Genomic DNA, 21,349 nt, shown 5'->3' with positions numbered 1-21,349 from the left:
ACTTAACTGTTAATACTATATTTAACTTAGTTTCTAATCTGGACTTGAGTTCACCGAATTTTCTAAACACAGGAGAAGGACTGCTAATCAAGAGATACAAATATATTGTTCAAATGGAAGTATGTGTTACTATATTGCCTTCAGAAATCCCGGGAATACTTTGCTTTGTATTAGTGGTATCGGTAGGTCCATTGCGTGGAGGAGTCATCGGTGGCTCGATGGCTCACAGTTGGTTAGTGGAGAGTCAGGACAGAAATACAAGGCCAGGATGTGCACTTGGGACCTGGAAGGAAGGAACAGATTTGGGAGGCTTTTGAGAGAGCCTGAGTGTTGGTGTGGCTGTGATGTTGGGAAAGGTGCCAGGTGAGGACAGGGAGAAAGGGCTGTGGGTCTCGATCTGCAGGGCTTATTCAGTCACACATCGCTGCATTCCACTTGGGGTGGTTGAGCAGGCTTGGAGTTCAGCATTGGAATTTGCCTTTCCAGTAAGTGCCCACTGGTGCGGATGCCTTTGTCCCAAGCACACTAAAGTGAGTCCGAACAGTTGGCTCCCTGGTGCTGGAGGTGACACATGCTCTCAGGAAGAGACACAGAACAGAATGGGAGCTGGAGGGATCACAGAGTGCACTTTGTCCTTTGATGCCCTTTAGATGGACAGAGCTTCACGCTAAGACCTACAGCTCATCCAGTGCATATCCTGGTGCTGATAGCAGAATGCCAGTTCAGGCATAATTCCCTGCTCATCTAATCTCAGTGGACATTAGCAAGTCTTTACAAGTGCATCAGCAGTGTGTGCTTCCAGTGTTTTGTGTGTGCAGGGAAGCAAGAACAGTTGTAAATTGTTAAGTTCTCTCATTGGAGAAAACTACATAGATCCTCTTAAGAAATAATGTCTTCTTCAGTATAAAAGGGAGTGCAAATTGGGCAGGAGAGGAAAGAGTGCGCGCCAACCCTGGGGGTGACTCAGCTCTTCTCATCAACCATGTAGCTGGTCCACCATGACTACAAAACTTGCTCCCCATGGCCTGCCGCTCTTGTCCCAGAGGAATTGATTGCTGCCACTTAGGAGAGTGATTAGCATTTTAAGCAGTTTGTGTTGACTGAGTGAACCTGCTTCACCAAGCGGGAAGAGTCCCAAAGAATAGAGCAAATGTATTTATCTCCATAAATGATGCCCAGTGTGGAACCATGCAATATGCATGAGCGAGACCCTTACAAGGGACTAGAACCCCAGACGTACACATGCGTCTGTCAGACAGGGGAAACAGAATTCATGCCACACAAACTCAGGCTGGATTTGTAGTCTTTTCCATAAGATGTGTATATGATTATTGTTCTCTTTTAAGTGACAAACTTGGGTCTGGATTTTGTAGAAATAAGTAACACTTTGATATTCATTCAGAAAATATTTACTATTGGTGAAATAATTGGAATACTTCAAGTTAGAAACCTGAAGTTGTGTTTGGTTTCTTTAATACTCTTCTCGAGTCTCCTTTTTATCTTTGGCTGGTGGCTGGCTGGCTTGTTTTCTCTTTCTTTCCTTCCTTCCTTTCTTTCTTTCTTTCTTTCTTTCTTTCTTTCTTTCTTTCTTTCTTTCTTTCTTTCTTTCTTTCTCTGAGGATTGAACCCAAGGCTTTGCACCTTTGCACTGACATAAAACCTCAGCCTGTCTGTATTTTATTTAGAGACAGGGTCTTGATAAGTTCCCACTTGTTAGCCTCCTGCCTCAGCCTCCTAGAGTGCTGGGATTACAGACATGTACCACTGTACCTGACTCGGCTTTTATTTTTTAATGTCATTTGGAAGAGATCAAAGGGTTGGGGCTGGAGTTAGAGGTGGCCCTGAAACCTCACAGTGTATGGGGAGGGAAGAGATTTCCCCTTTCCAAGCCTGTTGCTGGAGGTGGTGAACACATCTCTTTCTCCTTGCCTTAGTCATAGATACATAATTCTTCAAGTTAGTGAGAGGAATGGTGTGCAAGGGAGCAAGGAGTTTGTGAGTAATTTTGAAATGCTTTAATTTTAATTTGCACACTGTGTGTAATCCAAAGAGCACTAAAGATTCCACACTGCAAAGTATTCTCCTGTGCTTACTCATCCCAGACACCCAATTTTATGTTCTCAGAACAAATACTTTACTAGATTCTTTTGTATCATTGCAGAATATAGATAACATGGTAGGTATAAAATATATTAATTATTAGTAAATTAATTCAATCTTAAAATATGAGTACACTAGCCCCTCCTCATTTTGGGGGGACATGTTCCAAGGCCCCTAGGGAATGCTTGAAAGGTGGGTATCCAATCCCATATATGCTAATCTTCTTTCTAATACATGCCTATCTATCATAAAATTTAATTCATAAATTAGGCAGAACAAGAGATTGACAATAAGTAATAATAAAATCAAACAATTATAACAATATACTGTTACAAAAGTTATTTAAAACTTATGGGTTGTTCATTTCTGGAATTTTCCATGCACTATTTTGGGACCACAGAAAGTGAAATTGTGGATAAATGGGGATGAACGTACCTGCTTTGTGTCAGGCTCTGCTTTAGGAAGCAAGAACAAGAAATAGTCCTTGTCCCCAAGGAGTTTACTATATTGTCTTGGGGAGAGATAGGCAATCAACAATCAGTAATCAATATATAAATATGTACCAAGAGTTCATGAATACATGAAGCATTTGAAAAATACCAGAACTTATCATTCTGATAAAGTAATACTCAGGTAGAGAGATGAGGAAAGCAAGGAGGGAGCGTTACACTTCTTACCTGTGATCCTAGAACTTTAAGAGCCTGAGACAAGAGGGTTTCAAGTTCAAACCCAGCCTGGTCAACTTAGTGAGACCTTGTCTCAAAGTTAAAAAGAAACGAACAAACAAAAGACTGAAGATGTAGCTTAGTTTGAAAGTCCCTGAGAACCACAAAGAGAAAGAGAGAGAGGATGGAGAGAGAGAAGATGGAGAGAGAGAGAGTGAGCAAGAGAGAGAGAAAGAGAGAGAGAGAGAGAGAGAGAGAGAAGGAAAGAAAGAAAGAAAGAAGGAAAGAAAGAAAAAGAAAGAAAGGAAGGAAGGAAGAAGAAAGAAAGAAAGAAAGAAAGAAAGAAAGAAAGAAAGAAAGAAAGAAAGAGAAAGATAGATCTAGATCTAAGGTAATCTGTACTAAGCAGGTTATCTGAGTGCAGAAGTCTTGAGGTCTATGCTTTGCATGCTTATGTGTAAAGAGGCTGATTTTGGAGCAGATGAAACAAGACACAGGAGGTACCTAGGATCCAGGTCCTATCTGACTGAAACCATGATGAAGATTTTGGATTTTTCTCGGGGTGAGCTGGGAAGTCAATGTAGGGTTTTGAGAAAGAGAAAGGGTGAGACAGTGCTTACTTTGCTTCTGAAAGGATCACTCTGGAAGCTGTTTGGAGAAGACCAGGGTGAGTAAGGTAAGGGCACTGGAGAGAGGGTGAGTTAGGGGCTATTCCGTGACCCAGGCACCCAGGTGAGTGGAGCTGTGATGTGGATCAGGACGACAGTGATGGAGGGGAACAGAAGCCATGGATTCTATATCTGTTTTGGAGATCAGGCCAATGGGATTCGTTGATGATGATGAGAGGTCTTGGAGAATAAAAAGAGAGGAGACAAAGGAGTCTCTAGGTGGTGTTGTGCTGGCTTGTTTTCTTTTGTTGTTGTTTTTTGTCATCCACAGCAACAGGTAGAATGGAAGAAGTACTTGCCATAAAGGGAATGGGCTGGGGCCAGTGGAAGGTGAGAGACCATTGTGCAGATTTGGGTATATTACATAGGAGGTATGTACCAGGCAGCTAGGTGGAGGGAGAAGTGGACTGTTAAATGCAAACATCTGGAGTTAAGGGGAGAGATTGTGGTTAGAAATACACATCTGGAAATCATCAGCTTGTGCCTGAATGGGTTTAAACCCATCCCAGTGACAAGCTCTCCCCAGGTACCTAGGCACATAATCGCTGCCCCTTGCTTTTAAAACCATATCATGTCACTTCACACAGACTTGCTTTTCTCTTTTTAATGGCTCCAAATTAGTCTGTTGCACAACAATGTGAAGCTAAGACTTCTCTGTTTAAGAAGAAAAATGAAATTACCAACTCATCTACTTGTCTGATATAGCAACATTGAGGAGTAATTTTCCAGTCAGTCAAGATCCATTTTGATATGCAGATTAAAATTAAAATTTTAAATTCTTTTAAAAAACTGGCATTGGAATAGTTGTCGATATTGCAAGTCCCAGGATGAAAATTGTGGTCAGCAGAAAAAATGTGGTGTGTAGGAGACTGAGTCAAAGTTTAAATCCACCATCTTTAATGGTGAATTAGAAAAGAAATTGTTAAGAAAATGCCAAAGAAAGTACAGTGCAGCCAAAAATGGGCAGTGATATGGATGTTAAAATGACATTTGGGGAGCGGAGGCAGGACAGCACTTACTCAGCATGTGCAGGGTCCTGGCTTCCATCCCTCTTCTATCCACCCCTCAAAAAACAGAACAGGACCCCAAAATGAACCCCAAAATGAAGGTGTGAAACATGGCAGCATTTAGGAATGTTAGGATATGTTCATGAAACGTTAAATGTAATGGTGGATGGTATAACTATGCATTATCATGTAGTCTATACTACATAGACTACATTTTGTATGCACATTTGAAAAAGACTGGAAGAAAATATACTACTGTAACATACTAAATGTGCTTTTTTTGGTTTGGGTTTTTTTGGGGAGGCAGGATAATAGGTACAGGGCTGATTTAAAATTTACCCTAGACACTTTTCTGTATATCTTGACCATAATAAAAATATATCAATAGTAAGAAAGAGAAGAATTGATTACACGTTTTGAAAATGAGTAATAAATAGTGTGAAAATGCAGACCTCTCTCCCTGTTTTTGGTGGCAGGCAGAATACTCCAGTGGAAGTACTGAAGTGTCAGAGCATAGACGAACTCCCTACAGTGGGGGTGGGATTTGGGGGCAGAACCCAGAGCTTCTTTGGTTTTCTCTGTTTCCTACAATTGTCTCTTGCTTATAGTTAGAACCTCACTCATACTTGTTAATTGAGATGAGTGTGTACAACTGGAATTAACTGATTAAAATATACTGTCTGATTATTTGATTTTATCTGAGGCTCTTTTATTGTTGTTGCCTGAAAGCTATTTAAAGCTTCTGCTAAGCCAGAAACATAGTTCAATGTCAAATATTTAGGTTTAAAAAGAAATATGAATGTTCCTACTATGATCTTATTCAGAAGCTCCTACTAAAGAATACCATGATATAGAGCTAAATATAAATATTGCTCACATTTCTAGAATCCCAAAGTGAATGATGCATGGTCTAGGAACTAGCTGCAAAGTGGGAACGATTTTTTTTCTCTCTCTTTTTTACTGACAAGACATTAAGGACTGAGGAAGGTTGAGTAGCTAACCCAGGGTCATGCAGCTAGCAGTGGCAGATTCTAAATGGTAGCACAGATTCTGAGTCTGGGCTTTTACCACAGGGAGAAACTTTGCAAAGTAATTGGTCCATAGCTGATACCAAAGACAGTGGTTCTCACAGCGAATCCCCAGGTAATTAAACTCAGAGCCATCTGGAGATTGATTAGAATTCCAAATTCCTGGGCACCTCTGCAGAATCCCTGGGAGTAGAGCCAGGAATCTACATTTTAGTGATCCCTCCAGGTGTTGCTTCTGCTTGCTCAATGTGGAGAACCACTGGCCCAGGGTCCAAAAAACAGGTAGGTTATGTTTTCAGAGGACAGGAGGTAGGCAGAACCCAAATCTTCCTCCAGGATTGCTAACCGGAGATCATCAATCAGCGAACTCGGCAGTAGGATGAAGGGGCTGGTGGAATTCTGAGAAGGTGTCAATACCCTGGTCTCTCATCTGAGCTCTTTCTCTTTTGGACTGAATTTACCCTTCTGACTCAAACTTTGACCATAGTTTGTGTTTTAAAGTATCCATAGAAATGTGTAAGTTTTATACATATGGTGAAGTTGAGGATATTACCAGAATTGCATGAGCTTGGGAAGTTTCTCAGGTTGAGAAGATAACTGGTGTGACTGTGGCTCCTGACTCACAGCTGAATCTTACTGTCTTAGTTGCTTTTCTTGTTTCTGAGACAAAATACCTGACACCCAAAGTTGAAGGAGGGGAGGTTTATTTAGCTCACTGTTCATAGAGGTTTCAGTTCATAGTCGACTGGTCCAAGGCACGTGGCATGGCAGAGGGGCATTGCAGAGGAGAAACAGTCCATGGCAGGCAGGCAAGTGAGAGCACATTAGCCTTCTTTCTGTCCCTTATATTTTAGGCAGGCTACCAGCCCTGGGGTAGGTGTAGCACTCACATCCTTAATTCTAGCCAGAACTATGCCAGACCAATCAGTGGACTGATTTAATAATCACATATCCTTGACCCCAGCCCCACACACTGTAGACCCAGCCACCTCTGAAAAGCTCTTCTATGACTGCATGAGGCTTTGGGGGGACATCTAGACACAACCATATCACTTGCTGTCAAAACTGTGTCCTTGTGCAGTCCTTTCAGGTTGACCAGATGGAAAATTCCAGTATGGTTCTCATGTGCAACACTATCATTGTCAGAGGCCTCACTTGAGTTACATTCAGGGGCACTGAGAGGAGACTGACCTGTGTGATGAGAAAGGAATTAGATTTTGAAGTCCTGATCTGTTTGCCACTGTGATGATCTGTGCTTATTTCTGAATGGGTCCAGAGCAGTGTCACAAACACAACATATGGTGCCCATGATTGATTGTAGCAGCAAACAACTGCATCCTGTTGTACTGCTCAATTTCTCCAAACAATGCTCTGCCGTAAAGACAGTTGGAGCCCAGAGAAAGACAACATAGTGTGGTGTTGTGGCCACCACTGGCTGCTGCTCTGGCTCCTGCCCCTGGTCTCATGCTCATAAAAGAAGCCCAGGAGCAACAAGTGAGTGTCAGCCCAGCTGAAAGAAGAACTCAGAACCCAGAGATGTGCGTGGCATGTGTGGGAACAGTTGTTTTCTCTTCCCACCAACAAGCTCTGCAGAGTAGTCTGGTCATTAGAGTTTTCCTTTTCCGAGAGGGCTGTTAGTCTGATGTTCTCATCATTATGAGGGAAGAATCTTGGCAGGCAGTGCTTCCCTCGCTGAGAGTGTCGGGAGGTGTTTGAAAGGACCTGACTGTGCTGTTGACAATGGCAATGATAATGTGCGTCAGCCAGTTGTCACTCAGATCTCAGTTTAAATGTTACTTCCTCTGAGACCATTTGACTTGCCGTAGCATGCTTTTTAAATAATCTGCATTGCACATACGAATATCTGGTTTTATATTTTTGGTGACAGCTTTGCTGAGATATAAACATACCACATGTGCCTTACCATACACATACACCCTTCTAACCTGTAAATTTAATGCTTTTCATATATTCAGAGCTGTGATACCATCACCACAATTGGTTGCAGAATATTTTCATCATCGTACAAAGAAACCCAGTCTTCTTTAGACACCAACCCTTGAGGCGAAGGCAGCCACTAATCTGGTTTCCCTCCCTAGGGATTTGCCTATTCTGGGCTTTCCTATAAATGAAGGATACAATATGAGGTCTTGTGGGACTGACTTCTTTCACCTAGTGTGGTTCCTTTAGGTTCATAGGATTCATAGCATGTCTCAGAGCTTCATTCCTTTTTGAAATGAAAATCAGATTTTTAAAAATTTGTTTGTAGTTTTACTGTCTCTTAATTCCAGTAGAAAAGATACTTTGATGACCACATGGCTCATATCGAGCAGAATTTAAAGTGTAACCTAGGCCTCCTCGTGCATGTAATTTCTCTCCCTCAGCAACACAATGCTTTTCGTCTCCTCCAGTTGATGACAGGGGCTGATCAGCAGCACCAGGACTCACTCAGGCTGGGTTAGGAAGAGATATACATGCTCCTGGCTGTGTAGAGAAAGTTCAAGAGCTGAAGAACAAAGCACTTGTTTGACTTCCATGAAGTCTTCTCTTCTTCCCTGATGGGATCGTGAGCTGACATTGTCGACAGAATGAAATGTGTAGAGCTAAAGGCCGCTGCTATTGGATTGTCCTAAATTGTACTTCTGCACATCAGCAAGTCTTTCTCCTAGTGCTTCAGTTCACCCATTGAAGGGCAGAATACAGACTTAGTACTGTGTTCCCCAAAAGCAGCTCTGGCATATTTCTTTGGCCTGGACCTGAAGTTTCAGCATGAATTCAGTGGTGGGTTAACAGTGCTTCTCATTTGCTGGATTCATAAGAATTTATTTCTGAAAACTATTTCTTGCCATTTGGTTGGACAAAGGATGGATTCATTCATTTATTCATCATACATTTATTTAGCCCCTGGAGACCCAAGTTCAATGCTGGAGACCCAAAAATGAAAGCTAGAATTTCTTCTTTGTAGGGAATCTCAGCCTACAGTAGGAGGCAGGCTAGTTTAGCAGCTGTTGCAAAAATGATCAGAATAAGTACAGGGCTATAAGGTACCTGGTAAGAGCACCTGATCCTGTTAAGAAAGGAGAAGAGATGTAAGAAGAATACGTAGGGCTATAGTTCCTGAATGGATCCTGGAGGGACCGTAGGTGTTAGCAAGGAGATCGAGGAAGCTCTCAGGCTGGGTGCAGAGGTACAGTGGCTGGATTGAGTGGTGTAGGGGAGTAGGGTCAGGATCAGAGCACCTTCTCCATGAAGTTGGACCCAGGATGCTTGGTTTCATGGCTGGTTAACTCAGGAGACTGGGTGGAATGCTCACTGAGTTCTTCTGACCTTAATGTTTCGTGATTCTATTCAGTTTGCAGAAATGGGAAACAAAAGGACTGATTTATGATTTTGTTGTGGTTATTGATTTTTACAGAGTTCAAAGGCATGTGTTTGTTAGGGGAAGAAGCATGGGTCAGGTATTGTAGACAGTTTGTTCCATTATAACATCATTTCTAGATTCCCACATGAGTCAGAGGCATTTGATAATTTGATAATTCATTCTAATATTAAGGTTGTGTTGGTGTGCAAGGAATTTTCCCTAGGTGAGGGAAACCCAGATTAATGGGAGCAGAGCTGCAACCTTAAGAGGGAAAGGAAAATACCTTTAAATAAATGACTGCGTAGGCAGGCAGGGCTCCTCCCACTTCTTTTTAAGATCAGAGACAACAGGACTCCAAGGCTTTGTCTGCAAAGGGATGTGTCCCTGTCCTGCTTTGCAGGGCAGCACATCCACTAGTGCCCATCTTTTTAAAGGGCCTTCCCTCCACCTCTGCCACCCAGACCTTCTCAAGCCGTCTATCCTAGCTGCTTCTCATGGCTGGGACACAATCCCAGAGAGCCACAACTTACAGGGGGCAAGGTTTGTGTTAGCTCATGCTTTTTAGAGGATTCAGTCCCTCGTTGGCTGGCTCTGAGGCACAATGGCCCTGGGTTAGGTCCCAGTGATCCACCTCTTCCAGTAGGCCCCACCTCCCATCACTACATTCAGCTATGGACCTCATCAATGGATGAATGGTCCATTGATGGGTACAGCGCCTCCCCATCCCTTCCCCTTCCACACACATGAGACTTTTGGGAGACACTTTAGGTCTAAGCCATGGCACCAGCATTTCCAACCAAGCATTGTTCTACACTGTTTGTATCCCCTCCCCAGCCTCCAGGCGCCTTGGCTGTCCAAGTTGTCCCTCAAAGTGACAGCGCTCCTGGGAGTAACAGGCCTGTGTTCTCGTGGTCTTTCCCTGAGCGGATTTCCCCCATAGCACTGTGGACAGGAGACTTTTCAGGACCCTCAGAACCCCGTTATGGCAGAAATCTCCGTATTCTCTAATTCTATTATTTGGAGTAATTTTTGTTTTTTAAATATGAATGTATTATGTTTACTAAAAAAAAAAATAGTTAAACCACAAGAAGTGTATGCAGTTTTTTAAAAAAGAGAAAGGTGGTAAGTTTTCTGTCCAGGTGGTTCAGGTTACTCAATTTTAACTCCTCCCCAAATGCATGCTAATTTGTATTTCCCAAGTGATGTACATGGGCCCCACTCAGCCTCCCTTCTCTAGTTTGAGTGGCTTGCAGCAATATAGAGGAATGATGGCAACTCCTTGCTAGATTGTCACCAGATGACTTTCTAAGGCTCCACATCCTGGCGGAATTATTGCAACATTTTGCATTATTAAACGAGAAGGCTTTTCTCATCATCTTTCTTCAGATACAACTCAAATGTTCCATTCATAAAATTAGATATTCTTTTAAAGGGTTGAGAAGGAACAAGTACAGAGCGAGGCTTTGCATTGTGCTCTACAAAACATGGCATTCGTATCATTTGATTCTTGCTCCTAAAGAAGCTTTCTAAAAATATAGTCAAACCAAGCTGGGCCACCCAAATGTATTTGCAGGGAAGTAGTGAATAATTTGAAGTGACTGCTAGTCCCCAAGTGTTCCTCTATATTAAAATTCTTATTAGATTAAATGTAATCTTTTTATATTAAGAAAATCCAATAATCAGTACTTCTCAATTCAGTGTTTTTCCTCCTTTTATTTCTTGTGTGCATATAAATTAGATTGAATGCCATCACATCATTAGTACATTTTTTTAAAAAGATTTTTCAAATATACAGAAAAAACCACTGAACTTTTCCACCAGTGTCATACTCAGCTTTCTGACCTTTTGATTTAGGAGGGCATTTTTAGGAAAAACTACTCCTATGAAACTAGTACTTCATTATTCCAGTTGGGCATGGATTTTGGCATTGTGCTATTGTGATAAGGACCAGGAATCCAATCCAGCAAATGTAAATGCAATGCATGTAAATTGAATTATCTTTTGAGTGACTGGTTATTATCTTTCTTTCAAGTTGAGTCTCATCAACTACAATGAGTTTTGGTCTCCCGGGTATTTTGCCTTTACTGAATGAATGTACAGATATTGTATCTGAAAGTACCATACTGAAGACATGTGCAGAGGGAGGTACTTTTCTTTAAAATCTTTTTCCACAGGCGTGCACATTATAATCATCATGACGATCATCTCCATTTCTTTTTTCCTGGGCCACTTGCACTGAGCAAAGCTAAGCAGGTGTCTTTTCAGCACCCCTCATGTGAGCCAGCTGGCTAAGTGTTTAACGCTACCATTTTTCATGTGAGCATGAGGGTGGCATTCCACCAGGTACAGTGGCCGGTGGCTCACTGTGTTTCCTTCCTGGACAGTGTTTGCATGTTTCCCGTTCAATTGATCTAAATCTTCCATCTTCAGGTACAACAATGGCCTTGTGTCTACAAGCAATTAGCTGGGCCTCGACCGAGGAGTACTTAAGTGGCTCCAGTTTTCACTGATTGAAAGCTATACCCCAAAGAAGGAATCTGTGTCTCCTTAAATGCATTTTGAAAAGAGACTGAGGTGGATCCCTTGAACTTTACTGATGGTCAGTTGTGCCGTGGCATAATAAAACCATATCATGATTGTCTAAGACCAGGGCTCAGACCAGAGTGTGGCTGGGAGCTGCTTCCCACTGCACCCCGTTCTTCCACATGTGTCCCTGTTTTCCTTTTACTGCACCAATGCTGCCCCTGCCTGTGTGGTCAGCTCCACGGCAAGGCCAGGACAGGCCACTGGCTGCTCGCTGTCCAGCTGGGGGACCTGCACTGTGACTTCCTCCTCTCTCAGTACCTGGAGCAGTGACCAGCTGAGAAGGCCAGCTGGCTGAGCAGACAGGGCTTTTGTCTGACGACAGTGACAGAACATTCACTTCAAGCCCGCTTCAACAGTAGAGCAGAAACTGGCTCACCTGCCTCTGAGTTCAGGAGGGCCTTCCTGGCTGGCTTCACTTAAGCAGTTCCTGTTCATTGTCACACTATCCCTTTGTTATTCCGAAACAGACTTGGATCCTGGATCCTGGCTCACAGTACCCCCACAGGAATCCGCATTCTATTCAACAAATATTTACTGCATGCCTACTATGTGAAATAAAGGTTCTAGACCCTGGGACAGAGCGGGGAATAAAACAGGCCCCGTCCTCAGCACGCCTCTATGGATTCTCCAGTGTCTGACAGATGCCTGGTGGGAGTGTGTCTTGCTGGCCTGACGTGGGTCACGGGGGACCCTGGAGCTCAGCCCCACGGGACTGCAGAGACTGGGCGGAGTCGGGGGAGTCTGCCCCAGGGAGCAGCCTGCCCCGCAAGATTCGCTGTCCACCCTCTGTGGTGCTACTCACCGCGCTGAGAGCTCCAGGGGCGTGGGGAATTGCTTGATTTCCCGCAGCCTCATCGCTCCGGACGCTCAGCCCCCGCGTTGCTGACAAACCACTCTCTCTCCTTTGACCGCAGCTGCAGATGAAGATGAGCGAGCGGGCCGCCTCGCTGAGCACCATGGTGCCCCTGCCGCGCAGCGCCTACTGGCAGCACATCACCCGGCAGCACAGCACCGGGCAGCTGTCCCGCCTGGAAGGTGAGCTGGTGAGCTGGGCTGCGGCGGGGCGGGCCCGGTCCCTGGCGGGGCGGCGGGGGGGAGGGGGGTCACTCACCCCCATGGCGTGCCACACTGGTGAGGGAGGCCTCTTCCTCCCGAAGCAAGGGCGCCCCTCGAGTCCCGGGGCCGTGGGGCGCTTCCCCTTTCAAGAGCCCCGTCCTCAAATACTTGCCTGGATCACAATGTCCTAGGAGAAGTGTTTGAAAGCCAAGACTTGAGTCCTTGGCCCCAGAGATTTTAGAGCTCGAAGTGGAAGATGGGGCTGAGCAATCCACCTCTTTAGTGAACACAGAGTCTGGGTGCTGCTCTGGGCCTTGGCTTGGAGAAACCGCGTAGTAGAGTCGAAGGAATGCAGATCCCCAGGCCCTCAACCCCGGGAAGGGAGGTCTGTGGTTGGGGCCAGCACGAACCGCTGATCTAGGGGACAGGGCCCTGCGGAAGGCAGGAGTCCTGGCTCCTGGTTCTGCTGTGTGACTTTAAGTAAATCGCAGTGAGTCCACTGCAGAAACCTGCTCATTAGGGAAACAATGAAACATTCTGTTCAAGCCCTTTCTTATGCCATAAAATATGTCATTGTACACCATGGTATGCGGACAGCTTATGACTATGTAATCTATAAGGAAGTCACCAAATGTATGTGGGGGAATCTGCCAAAGGGCTTTGCACTAATGAGATACAAGATCCCCAACCTTGAGAGAGCGTGCACTGGATTACACCCAGTTTACACACAAAGCTTCACTGACAGTGAACACGGAAGTGAATGAGTGACCGCAGAACACAATGGTCTTGGTCATTCGTGTCCCCTCGTGTCCCTCACGCTTCCTTTCAACTTTTCTGGGTGGTCCTGCCACCCTGGATAGCTTCCTGTGGATGCTGTGCCCTTCCCCTGCCCTCCTTAACTCTCGCTCATTTCCGGGTCACCCTTGTAGGGCCCCACAGGCCCCAAGACAGCCCTCCTCACTTAGGTACTGGCTTGCAAATCTCTGGTCAGTGCAGGTGATGCCCCTTCCTTGAGCCCTTATCAGAGTGCATTTCATAGTTAATGGTGTGGCCACAGTGACTTGAGGTGAGCTGCTCCAGAATGGGATAAAGTCCGGAGGGCAGGAAAGGGCGCCTGTCATTTTATCCTTTGTTGTCCTATTCTGGTGCCTCTCAGGGGAGTAGCCGCCCGTTAGCATTTGGTGTGAGAAGGTGTATTGTGAAATAGCACCAAGAGCACTTAGCTTCCATTCTTCCCGACTCCATGCTGGGTTCACTAGCAGGGAACGTGTGCAGAATAGATCTGAGTGCTGGGTGAGAGGCTGAATTGCTACATAATTGACAAAAAGGCTCACCGCCCAAGGTGCATCTGCAGAGTTGTGTTGGATCAGGCAGTCTCCTACCACCAAGGCTTCAGAAACTTTTGTGGTATTTGAGTTATACGATTCTAATTTTTGCTATATGTCTACGATCCTAATTTTTGTCGTATGTCTACTATTCATTTGTATTCCTTCTCTTCTATTCAAATACATTTACATATTTTAAAAATATATTTTATTACTTTTATGCTGTTATAACCACTAGTTTTATTTTTCTAATAGAAAGTAAGATAAATTCTAATTATTGAAGTTTTAAATATGCACACAGTCTATCTAAAATCAACTTCCCAAGAGGGTTATTGACCTAAGTAAGGAGAAAAGCTCACGCAGTCTTCTGCCTGTGCCTTCCAGCTACCCTCCTCTCTCCTTGTCCACCTACCCCGCCCTACAAAAAATGAAATTGAGAAAGTTAATGACCTGGTGGCCTTGTGTTGCCACATGATGGAAGTACTGAGACATCACTTCTGTGTTTTGCTGAGGTTTATGGCTTTAATTCCTCTGGCCAAGTCACCTGCTTTGATAGAGTATAAGCTGATGTTTCCTGGCAGATCTGGAGGTTAATCTTAGAAATCACACAGACCCTTATGGGAGAATTTATTCAACTGATTTGAGAAAAGAAATTTTTTCTTTCCTCCCCACATGTAGTCCTAGAGTGCCACCCTCTGGTGCAGTTTGGAATTATCATTTTCTTATTGTTTTCTTGTGGGTAGAGAGGAGATGCTGATTTTGACCCGTGCCACAGACACAAAGACATATTTAATTTATATTCTGTGTTTGTCCCATTTCATTTTCCAGTTTTCACATAGAAATTCTCTTTATGTTCAGGCAGATATAAAATCAATATACGAAGTAGCTTTAGGATGAAAATTGGAAGAAATTTATGAGAGAAGCATTCAACAAACTTTTACTCAACGTCGAATCCACAGGATTATTTTAGAAGTGCATTAGATAAAACAATAAGAGCAGCATTTCCACATGTGCTGCATGGAATGCTAATCCTGCCGATAGTGTCCCCCCCCAAATAAAAGTTACTGTGATCAAGCAAATCGGGGGGAAATGCTGCATTCTAAATTCTTCTTTTGGGGATTCAGGATGCGGGATATATTCTGATATTCTGATACAACCGCAGTAAGTAATTTGTTTAGTTTTACTTTAGCCAATGCTCTAGAAATCAATTTGAACATGAATTTTCTTTTCTCCTTTTTAAAATATCTAAGCATTAACATATCACCAGTGAAGTGCTGGAATCCCACATTTGTTCCTTGTATGGGGACAAGCCATATTCAGTGAGTATTTTCTCAAAAGCTACTCTTACTGAGATCCTGCTGTGTACTAGGCCTTGCATAGGCATGTGACATACACGATCCTTTTATAACACAAAGAGGCTCCATGGGATAGCATTTTATTCTCCCTTGCTACTAAAACCTGAGAACTTGAAGTGTAAGTATTGCACCCAAGATTACTTGTGTAGTGTGTAGTTAAAGTTCAAAGTTTTCATCTCTATGTTCATTGATCCACTCACTCATACATTACTCAGTCAAAGGTAATTGGGCATCTGTTTTGTGCCAACCACTGTGGGAGATGACAGACACACATGGGGCTACCAGCCAGACATGTTTCCTTCCTCCTGGAGCTTATAATCAATAGAGAATCACAGGCAATGATTATGTAAACATTTAATTTCAAATTTGAAGGTTACAGTGTTTGTAGAGAGTGAGACAAAGTCTGTGGTTTGGGGGACACAGGACAAAAGGACATCTTTAGATGGAGTAGGCAGTGGCAGCCCAGCATTTACCCTAAAGCTTTTACATCTCGAAGAGGCAGCCAAACTGAGAGCCAGGAAAAAGTGTCTTCCATAAAGACATCAGTCAGTTCCAAGGCTGAGAGACAGGAAGGGGCTGAGGACTCAGCAGAAAGGCCTCAGTGTGGCAGGCACCTAAAGGGAGTGAAGAGACAGCTAGGGTTATCATTACAAGTGGTCAAGAGCTGCTTTTTCTAAGCTGGTGTGGTGGCACATGCTTATAATCCTACCACTCGGGAGGTCCAAGCAGGGAGGATCATGAGTTTGAGGTTAGCCTAAGGCTACATAGTGAGTCCCAGGCCAGATTGGGTAACATAGCAAGACCTAGTCTCTTCCCCCGCCCCATTCCCTTCAAAGAATACTTGTTTATTCTAAGTGTTCAGGAACCCCGAGGGTTCTGAGCACTGCAATGTCAGATTTAGTTCATACTTTAACACGAAGGATCACAAAGGCACAAGAGAGGCCGAGGGTCTCCCACACGAGCAGGGAGCGTCTGATTTCAGTACAGCACTCCTCTCCCCTGCCCTCAGCTCCTTCTCAAATTGTCACCTTGGGAAGCTTTGCCCTGATGCCAAAGATGCTCCCTGCTCTGATACTTCCAGAACCCTTCTTTCAGAGTTGCTGTGAAGATGGCACTATTTGTTCCAAAACAAAACCAAGGAAAAACAGGTACCTCTGTCACTGTCAGACGGAAAATGAGAGTGGTCCCAAATATGTGTCTCTCCGTCTGCATCTTCCACGTGGCCCTCTGGAATTGCAAGAGCAGCCCAACCTCTCCCTGCCTGTGAGTGAAGAGCTCAAGACCCCAGGACCACGCGGCTGGTGGGCGGAGGAAGTGGCACTGGGTCACTGGTGTTCTAAGCCTAGCCCTGTTTTTTGACAACACATGGTCTTACCTGGGGGACAAACCTGTCCTGGGGTGATTCAAAGTTAATGCGCCCTGAAGTCAAAATGGCGCCCAAGGATTGCTTCCGGCCTGTGCAGTTTACGTATTTATTTTGAGGACAATAGATCCTTGGAGGACAGATGAACCACTCTGGCGAACTCACACGGGGATTCCAGGCTGAACAGGAAGTGAGTGGGACTGGACTGTGTGGGAGTGGCAGGTCTCTGCTGAAGGCCAAGGAGGGCCCAGGCCTTGTCTGAGAGGGCACTGTGTTTACCACACCCTGTAGCAGGCCGCAGGGCCAGTTTTTCGTCTAACTTTCCAAGACACCAGGGATACTGACACCGCTGTGTGAAGTCTGCAGTCACTTAAACACTGAAAGTCAGTCCCGCTCAACTTTGGAGCCTGGGCCTGTGCAGCCAGTGGGTCTGGACCCAGCTGTGGTCCCCATCCTAGGGGTTGCTCGTGAGAGAGTGTGGAGCACCCTTTAGTCCACTTCCTGTCCTTCAGCTAAACACAGCTTTCAAACCAAGCCCGAAGCTTCAGTTAGCCATCCTGCTAGAAGCTGTGTTTTCAGTTTGCTTTGATCCCAGATGAATGCTGTTAGTCATTCTCTGTGAAAACTCATAGAGTTTGAGGAGTTCCAGCTGATGGTGCGGGAAGGGCTTTGCACTTGACCGAAGTGCTTTTCCGTTTATGCTGTTTGCATGCTGTCTGCTCCCTGCAGGGACCATGATCAAACTGTAATAAAGGTGATGTGGATGTTCCCTGCCAGTGCTTCTGCCCATTATTACAGCTTCCCTCTGTTATAGCGTCTGTGTGTTGGAAAGAGAATAGACCTCGTATTCAGACTGGCTGGAGCTTGGAAGAAGTGAGCCCTAGTCTTCTCATCGTCAGTGTCGTGCAGTGTAGCACTGACTAAATGGATGGAGGTGCCTTTGGCTTTTGGTTCTGATACGAGGCTTGCAAGAACCTGAACATTGTAGTTGTGTTTGCTTGGTGTTGGGACTGGAGTAACTTAGGTAAGGCCTCAGAGCTCATAAAGCCCACAGTAGTTTTTTAAATAGTCTGTAATAAATACCATGTGGATGACAGCATGTATGCTTTTCCTCATTCCGTGAATGTGGAAAATGAGTCTTCTTTGTCTACATCCAAGTTTCTGGAAGGAAGATCAGAGGGAACTTGGCCTGTGGACTGACCTGAGGTGATAACAGAGCAGCACAGAAATTTAAGGCTTGAGAGCCTGGGCCACCATCCAGTGTTTCCCCTTGTTTGGTGATTGAAGACACACTGCCCTCAGTGCAGTGGGCCTGTGAGCTGCTCGCGCCTCAGCAGTCTCCCTGTGTCTCCTGCTCCCTCGACACCCTGATCTTCGGGTACTGCAGCATGAATTTCTCCAGTTGTGGTAACCCTCAGTCAGCAGGTGGCAGTAAGGCATCTTGGTTTCATAAAACCAAGGCGATGCGCCTACAGGATGAGCTGACTAAGGCCTGGGGTGGGAGGAGTCCAGTTCCGGTCTGTTTTCCTTAATAAAGTTTTATTGGAACTTCGTGCTCATTCATTATATATGGACCGTGGCTGTTTTTGTGCTGCGAGTGTCTGATTATAAGTGGCCCTTTCTAGAAAAAGTTAGCCCACCCCTGTGTTATGTCACAAAGGAGGCTAATTCTTGATTTTTTTTTGCTTTGCTTTGGAACGTAAACCTGAAAGGAAAAAAAAAGACTAAATGGATTTCAAGAAGTTCTTTTTTTTACATTTACAAGATGCCCTAAAGTGCAATATTGTCTTATTTCTGGTGAAGTCTGTAAAAGTGTCCCCACCAAGTTCCCATAGTCCTGTGTTTCTGTCATGTTTCCTGACTACCCTGAGCATATGGTTTGATGCAGATGGAAAATTAAACAGGAAAATATGGACATGTAGAGTTCAAAGTGCAAAGGTCATAGGCAAATAATATGTTAATTGTGGAATCGCTCATGACTCATATTTGCATATCCCTATGAGGGGCACCAGGAAAAGTATCCTGTGTAGGATGCTACTTATTTCTGTTGAGTAGAAACTTGTTGCTAACACACTTGGTCATAAGCTTTCTTGAAACATAACTATTGCCTTTGTGTTCTTTTTGGAAAAGATGTCACCAGCCCTCTGAAGCTTCATCGAACAGAGACTTTTCCTGCCTACCGGTCCGAACACTGACAGTAACTGCTGAGAATTCTTAGCACTCTTGTGGTGTGTCAGCCACAAATCCACGTGGGAGGCCACAGGACGGCAGCAAGGAAAGCCACGGCGAAGGGAAGGAGCATATAAAGTCCTAGCTCATTGTGTGGTCATTGGGAATCTGCAATCCAATATATATTTTTCCTTTCCCTTTTTCTTTTTCTTTTTTAAATAAAAGTCTCAGCCTAAATGAAACATGCTGTATAGATACCAGCATTCTTTTTTCCCTTTTACAGCTGGATGGAAAGGAGTCAATGCCACAGAATGATTTTCTATTGTAGATCCTGTGTCCCTTGTGCTTCTCAGAATCTGTCCTTTTGTGAGTTTGTGTGATTTTTCTTTCGAGTGTTTCAATGGTATGACAGTTAGTATTGACAATAAAATGGCTCTTAATTATTTGTTATTGGTTTATACCCTTTGCTCAGTTATTAATATGGTGGTTCTGGTTAACTACTGGAAATCATATTGAATTATATTACCAATTTGTTGAATCAGTTCTCTGACTCGCTCTTACCTATTATGTTCAGAACTTTTTTTTATTAGTTCATGTTTGCAGTCCATGGTTATTATGCTCATCTTGGGGACTTGGTACATATACATATTGCAACTTAATCAGTTTTGCTTTCCTTTCCTCTCCCTTCCTTTCTCCCCTTCCCAGACCCCTTTTCTCTTTACAAAGTCTACCTCCCTGTGTCGTATCATATATTATTTTGCTCTTTAGCTTATTTATATTTTGGGTTGTTCATATCACAGAAGCCATGAGATAGTTATCCTTCGGTGTCTGATTTATTTCGCTTAGCATCTTGGTTTCAAGGTGCATCCATCTTCCTACGAATGATTCGAGTTTATCCTTCCTTAGGGCTTAGTCTGCACTGTGCATATTTACATTTTCTTTACCAAACTATTCTTTCAAGGGACCCGTTAGTACTGCTTACAAGGTTGCTGTTTCACACTCTCCTTGCTCCCTTTCTTCCCCTTTTTGAAGCCTTTATTTTGTTTGGGCTATCCTCATGGAACATTTTAAAATAAAAGATCATTCTTCACCCATATCGTCTTTGGATTCTAGCAGCACAGTTGTCTCTATATTCTCACCATTTAAGGATGTGCGTGAAAAAAATTCTCTTTAGGAACTATGAGCATGGTTCTTCACTGTTTGCCAGAACTCAACCATTTACACGTTTGGCCACTCATTCTTTAGGCTAGTTGGTACTGAGCATGTGGGAGTTTCCAGCCCTCTCCTGGAGCCTGGGAATGTAGATACAAAGACTCAGGCTCTCCTGCCAAGGACCTTATTTCCAGAGGAGTATGACAAGGAAATAAAGTTGCAACTGTAATTCACAGTGACATCTGCTAAATGGGCCCCTGATGGCAATGGACTTCTAAAATGAAGGCGATCCTTCCCTGGGCTTTCTCACCAGGGAAGTGCCAGATAGGAACTGACTCTTGCGAGCATTTGATGTTAGGGCTCCTACAGTTGCATGAGAAAACAGGGCTGTTGTGTATCTTTTTCACTGCTCTATTCTAGAGGGTTACCAGTTGGAATACATGGTACCCAATTAAAAGTGAAGATCACAGAAACACTTCAGAGGGTTTTATAGTATGTACCATCATGTGTCCCAAATATTGCATGGGACAGCATTATATTTTTTAATGTGTTTGTTGTGTACCTTAAGTTCAAATTTACCTGGTTAGTCTATATTTTTCTTATAAATATGTATTGAGTTAACGGCTAGAAGAATCCACTCCTATTTGGGGGATTGAATTCTTTCTTCACAGGAAGGCAAATACACGTTAGTTGTGTATTTCTTCATGGCAGGCACTGGGTTAGGCCCTTCTAAAAGCATTATTTTCACCATAAAATAATTTCTTATAATCTCAAGAAAAAAAATGTTGCTAATCCCTGAGAAAGATTCGTCTCATTGGAGATCCTTCTAAACAGTGCACAATTTCCCCAGTTGGCACTGAACTGCGGTTATATCCCAATAGACTCGGTCCTGCTAACACCGACGTGTGCCACTAAATCTCTCGGACCTGTGTTAGCTGAGATTCCAAGGGCTCAGCAAGTCAGCATATTTTTCTCCAGATTTGAGAAATACTGGGGCAAGGAGGATTGAATTGGGCCAACAGTTAATTCGGGGATTAGGGATACATGAATGGTTCAGTCCTAATGGCTGCTCAGGAATGCACTTGTCGCTTCCCTGGGTCCTCTGTAACTTCTTTGCACATCATTTCGCATACTCTCCGTTTCCCAGGTGTCTTCATTTTCATCTCTTAAGAACTTGGCTCGCCATGCACATTTAATAATTCCCTCACTATTTTTTTTTTCTAACTCTATCTAGCTCTTTGCTTCTTTTCTTTTTCGTCTAAGATTGTCTCCTAAGAGATTCTCCCTGATTCCCAGGGCCATGGCCAACATCACGGGGATTAAGTTGAAGCAGATAAAGGAAATGGAATTAAAGAAATCATTATAATTTTAATGAAGTCAAAATTGCCAAAGCAAATCTCAAGCTAATGAGTGGGCAAAGAAACGCTGCTGAATGTAGTTAACTGCAAGTGAGAACCTGTCATAGGATATTTAGAAAGAAAAACATACAGCCAGAAAAGAGAGTTCTTTTAGGT

General features: G+C 43.8%; 1 protein-coding gene across 1 annotated transcript in view; it reads left to right on the top strand.

Annotated features, from left to right (window-relative positions):
- Positions 1-19,128, top strand: part of Dok5 (docking protein 5) — a 155,953-nt gene extending 136,825 nt beyond the window's left edge. The window contains exons 7-8 of the mRNA XM_004858020.4: positions 12,330-12,450; positions 18,645-19,128. Of these exons, the coding sequence (XP_004858077.1) occupies positions 12,330-12,450; positions 18,645-18,709 (186 nt within the window). The 3' untranslated portion in view covers positions 18,710-19,128. The remainder of the gene's footprint in view (positions 1-12,329; positions 12,451-18,644) is intronic.
- The last annotated feature ends 2,221 nt before the right edge of the window (positions 19,129-21,349 follow it).

The sequence above is a fragment of the Heterocephalus glaber genome, unplaced genomic scaffold, assembly GCF_053883595.1.
Source record: "Heterocephalus glaber isolate CG9 unplaced genomic scaffold, H.glaber_assembly_v1.0 deba00001673, whole genome shotgun sequence".
In the NCBI taxonomy this organism is placed as follows: Eukaryota; Metazoa; Chordata; class Mammalia; order Rodentia; family Bathyergidae; genus Heterocephalus; species Heterocephalus glaber.
The sequence above is the reverse complement of the archived record's forward strand: the minus strand, read 5'-3'. Positions and strand labels throughout refer to the sequence as shown.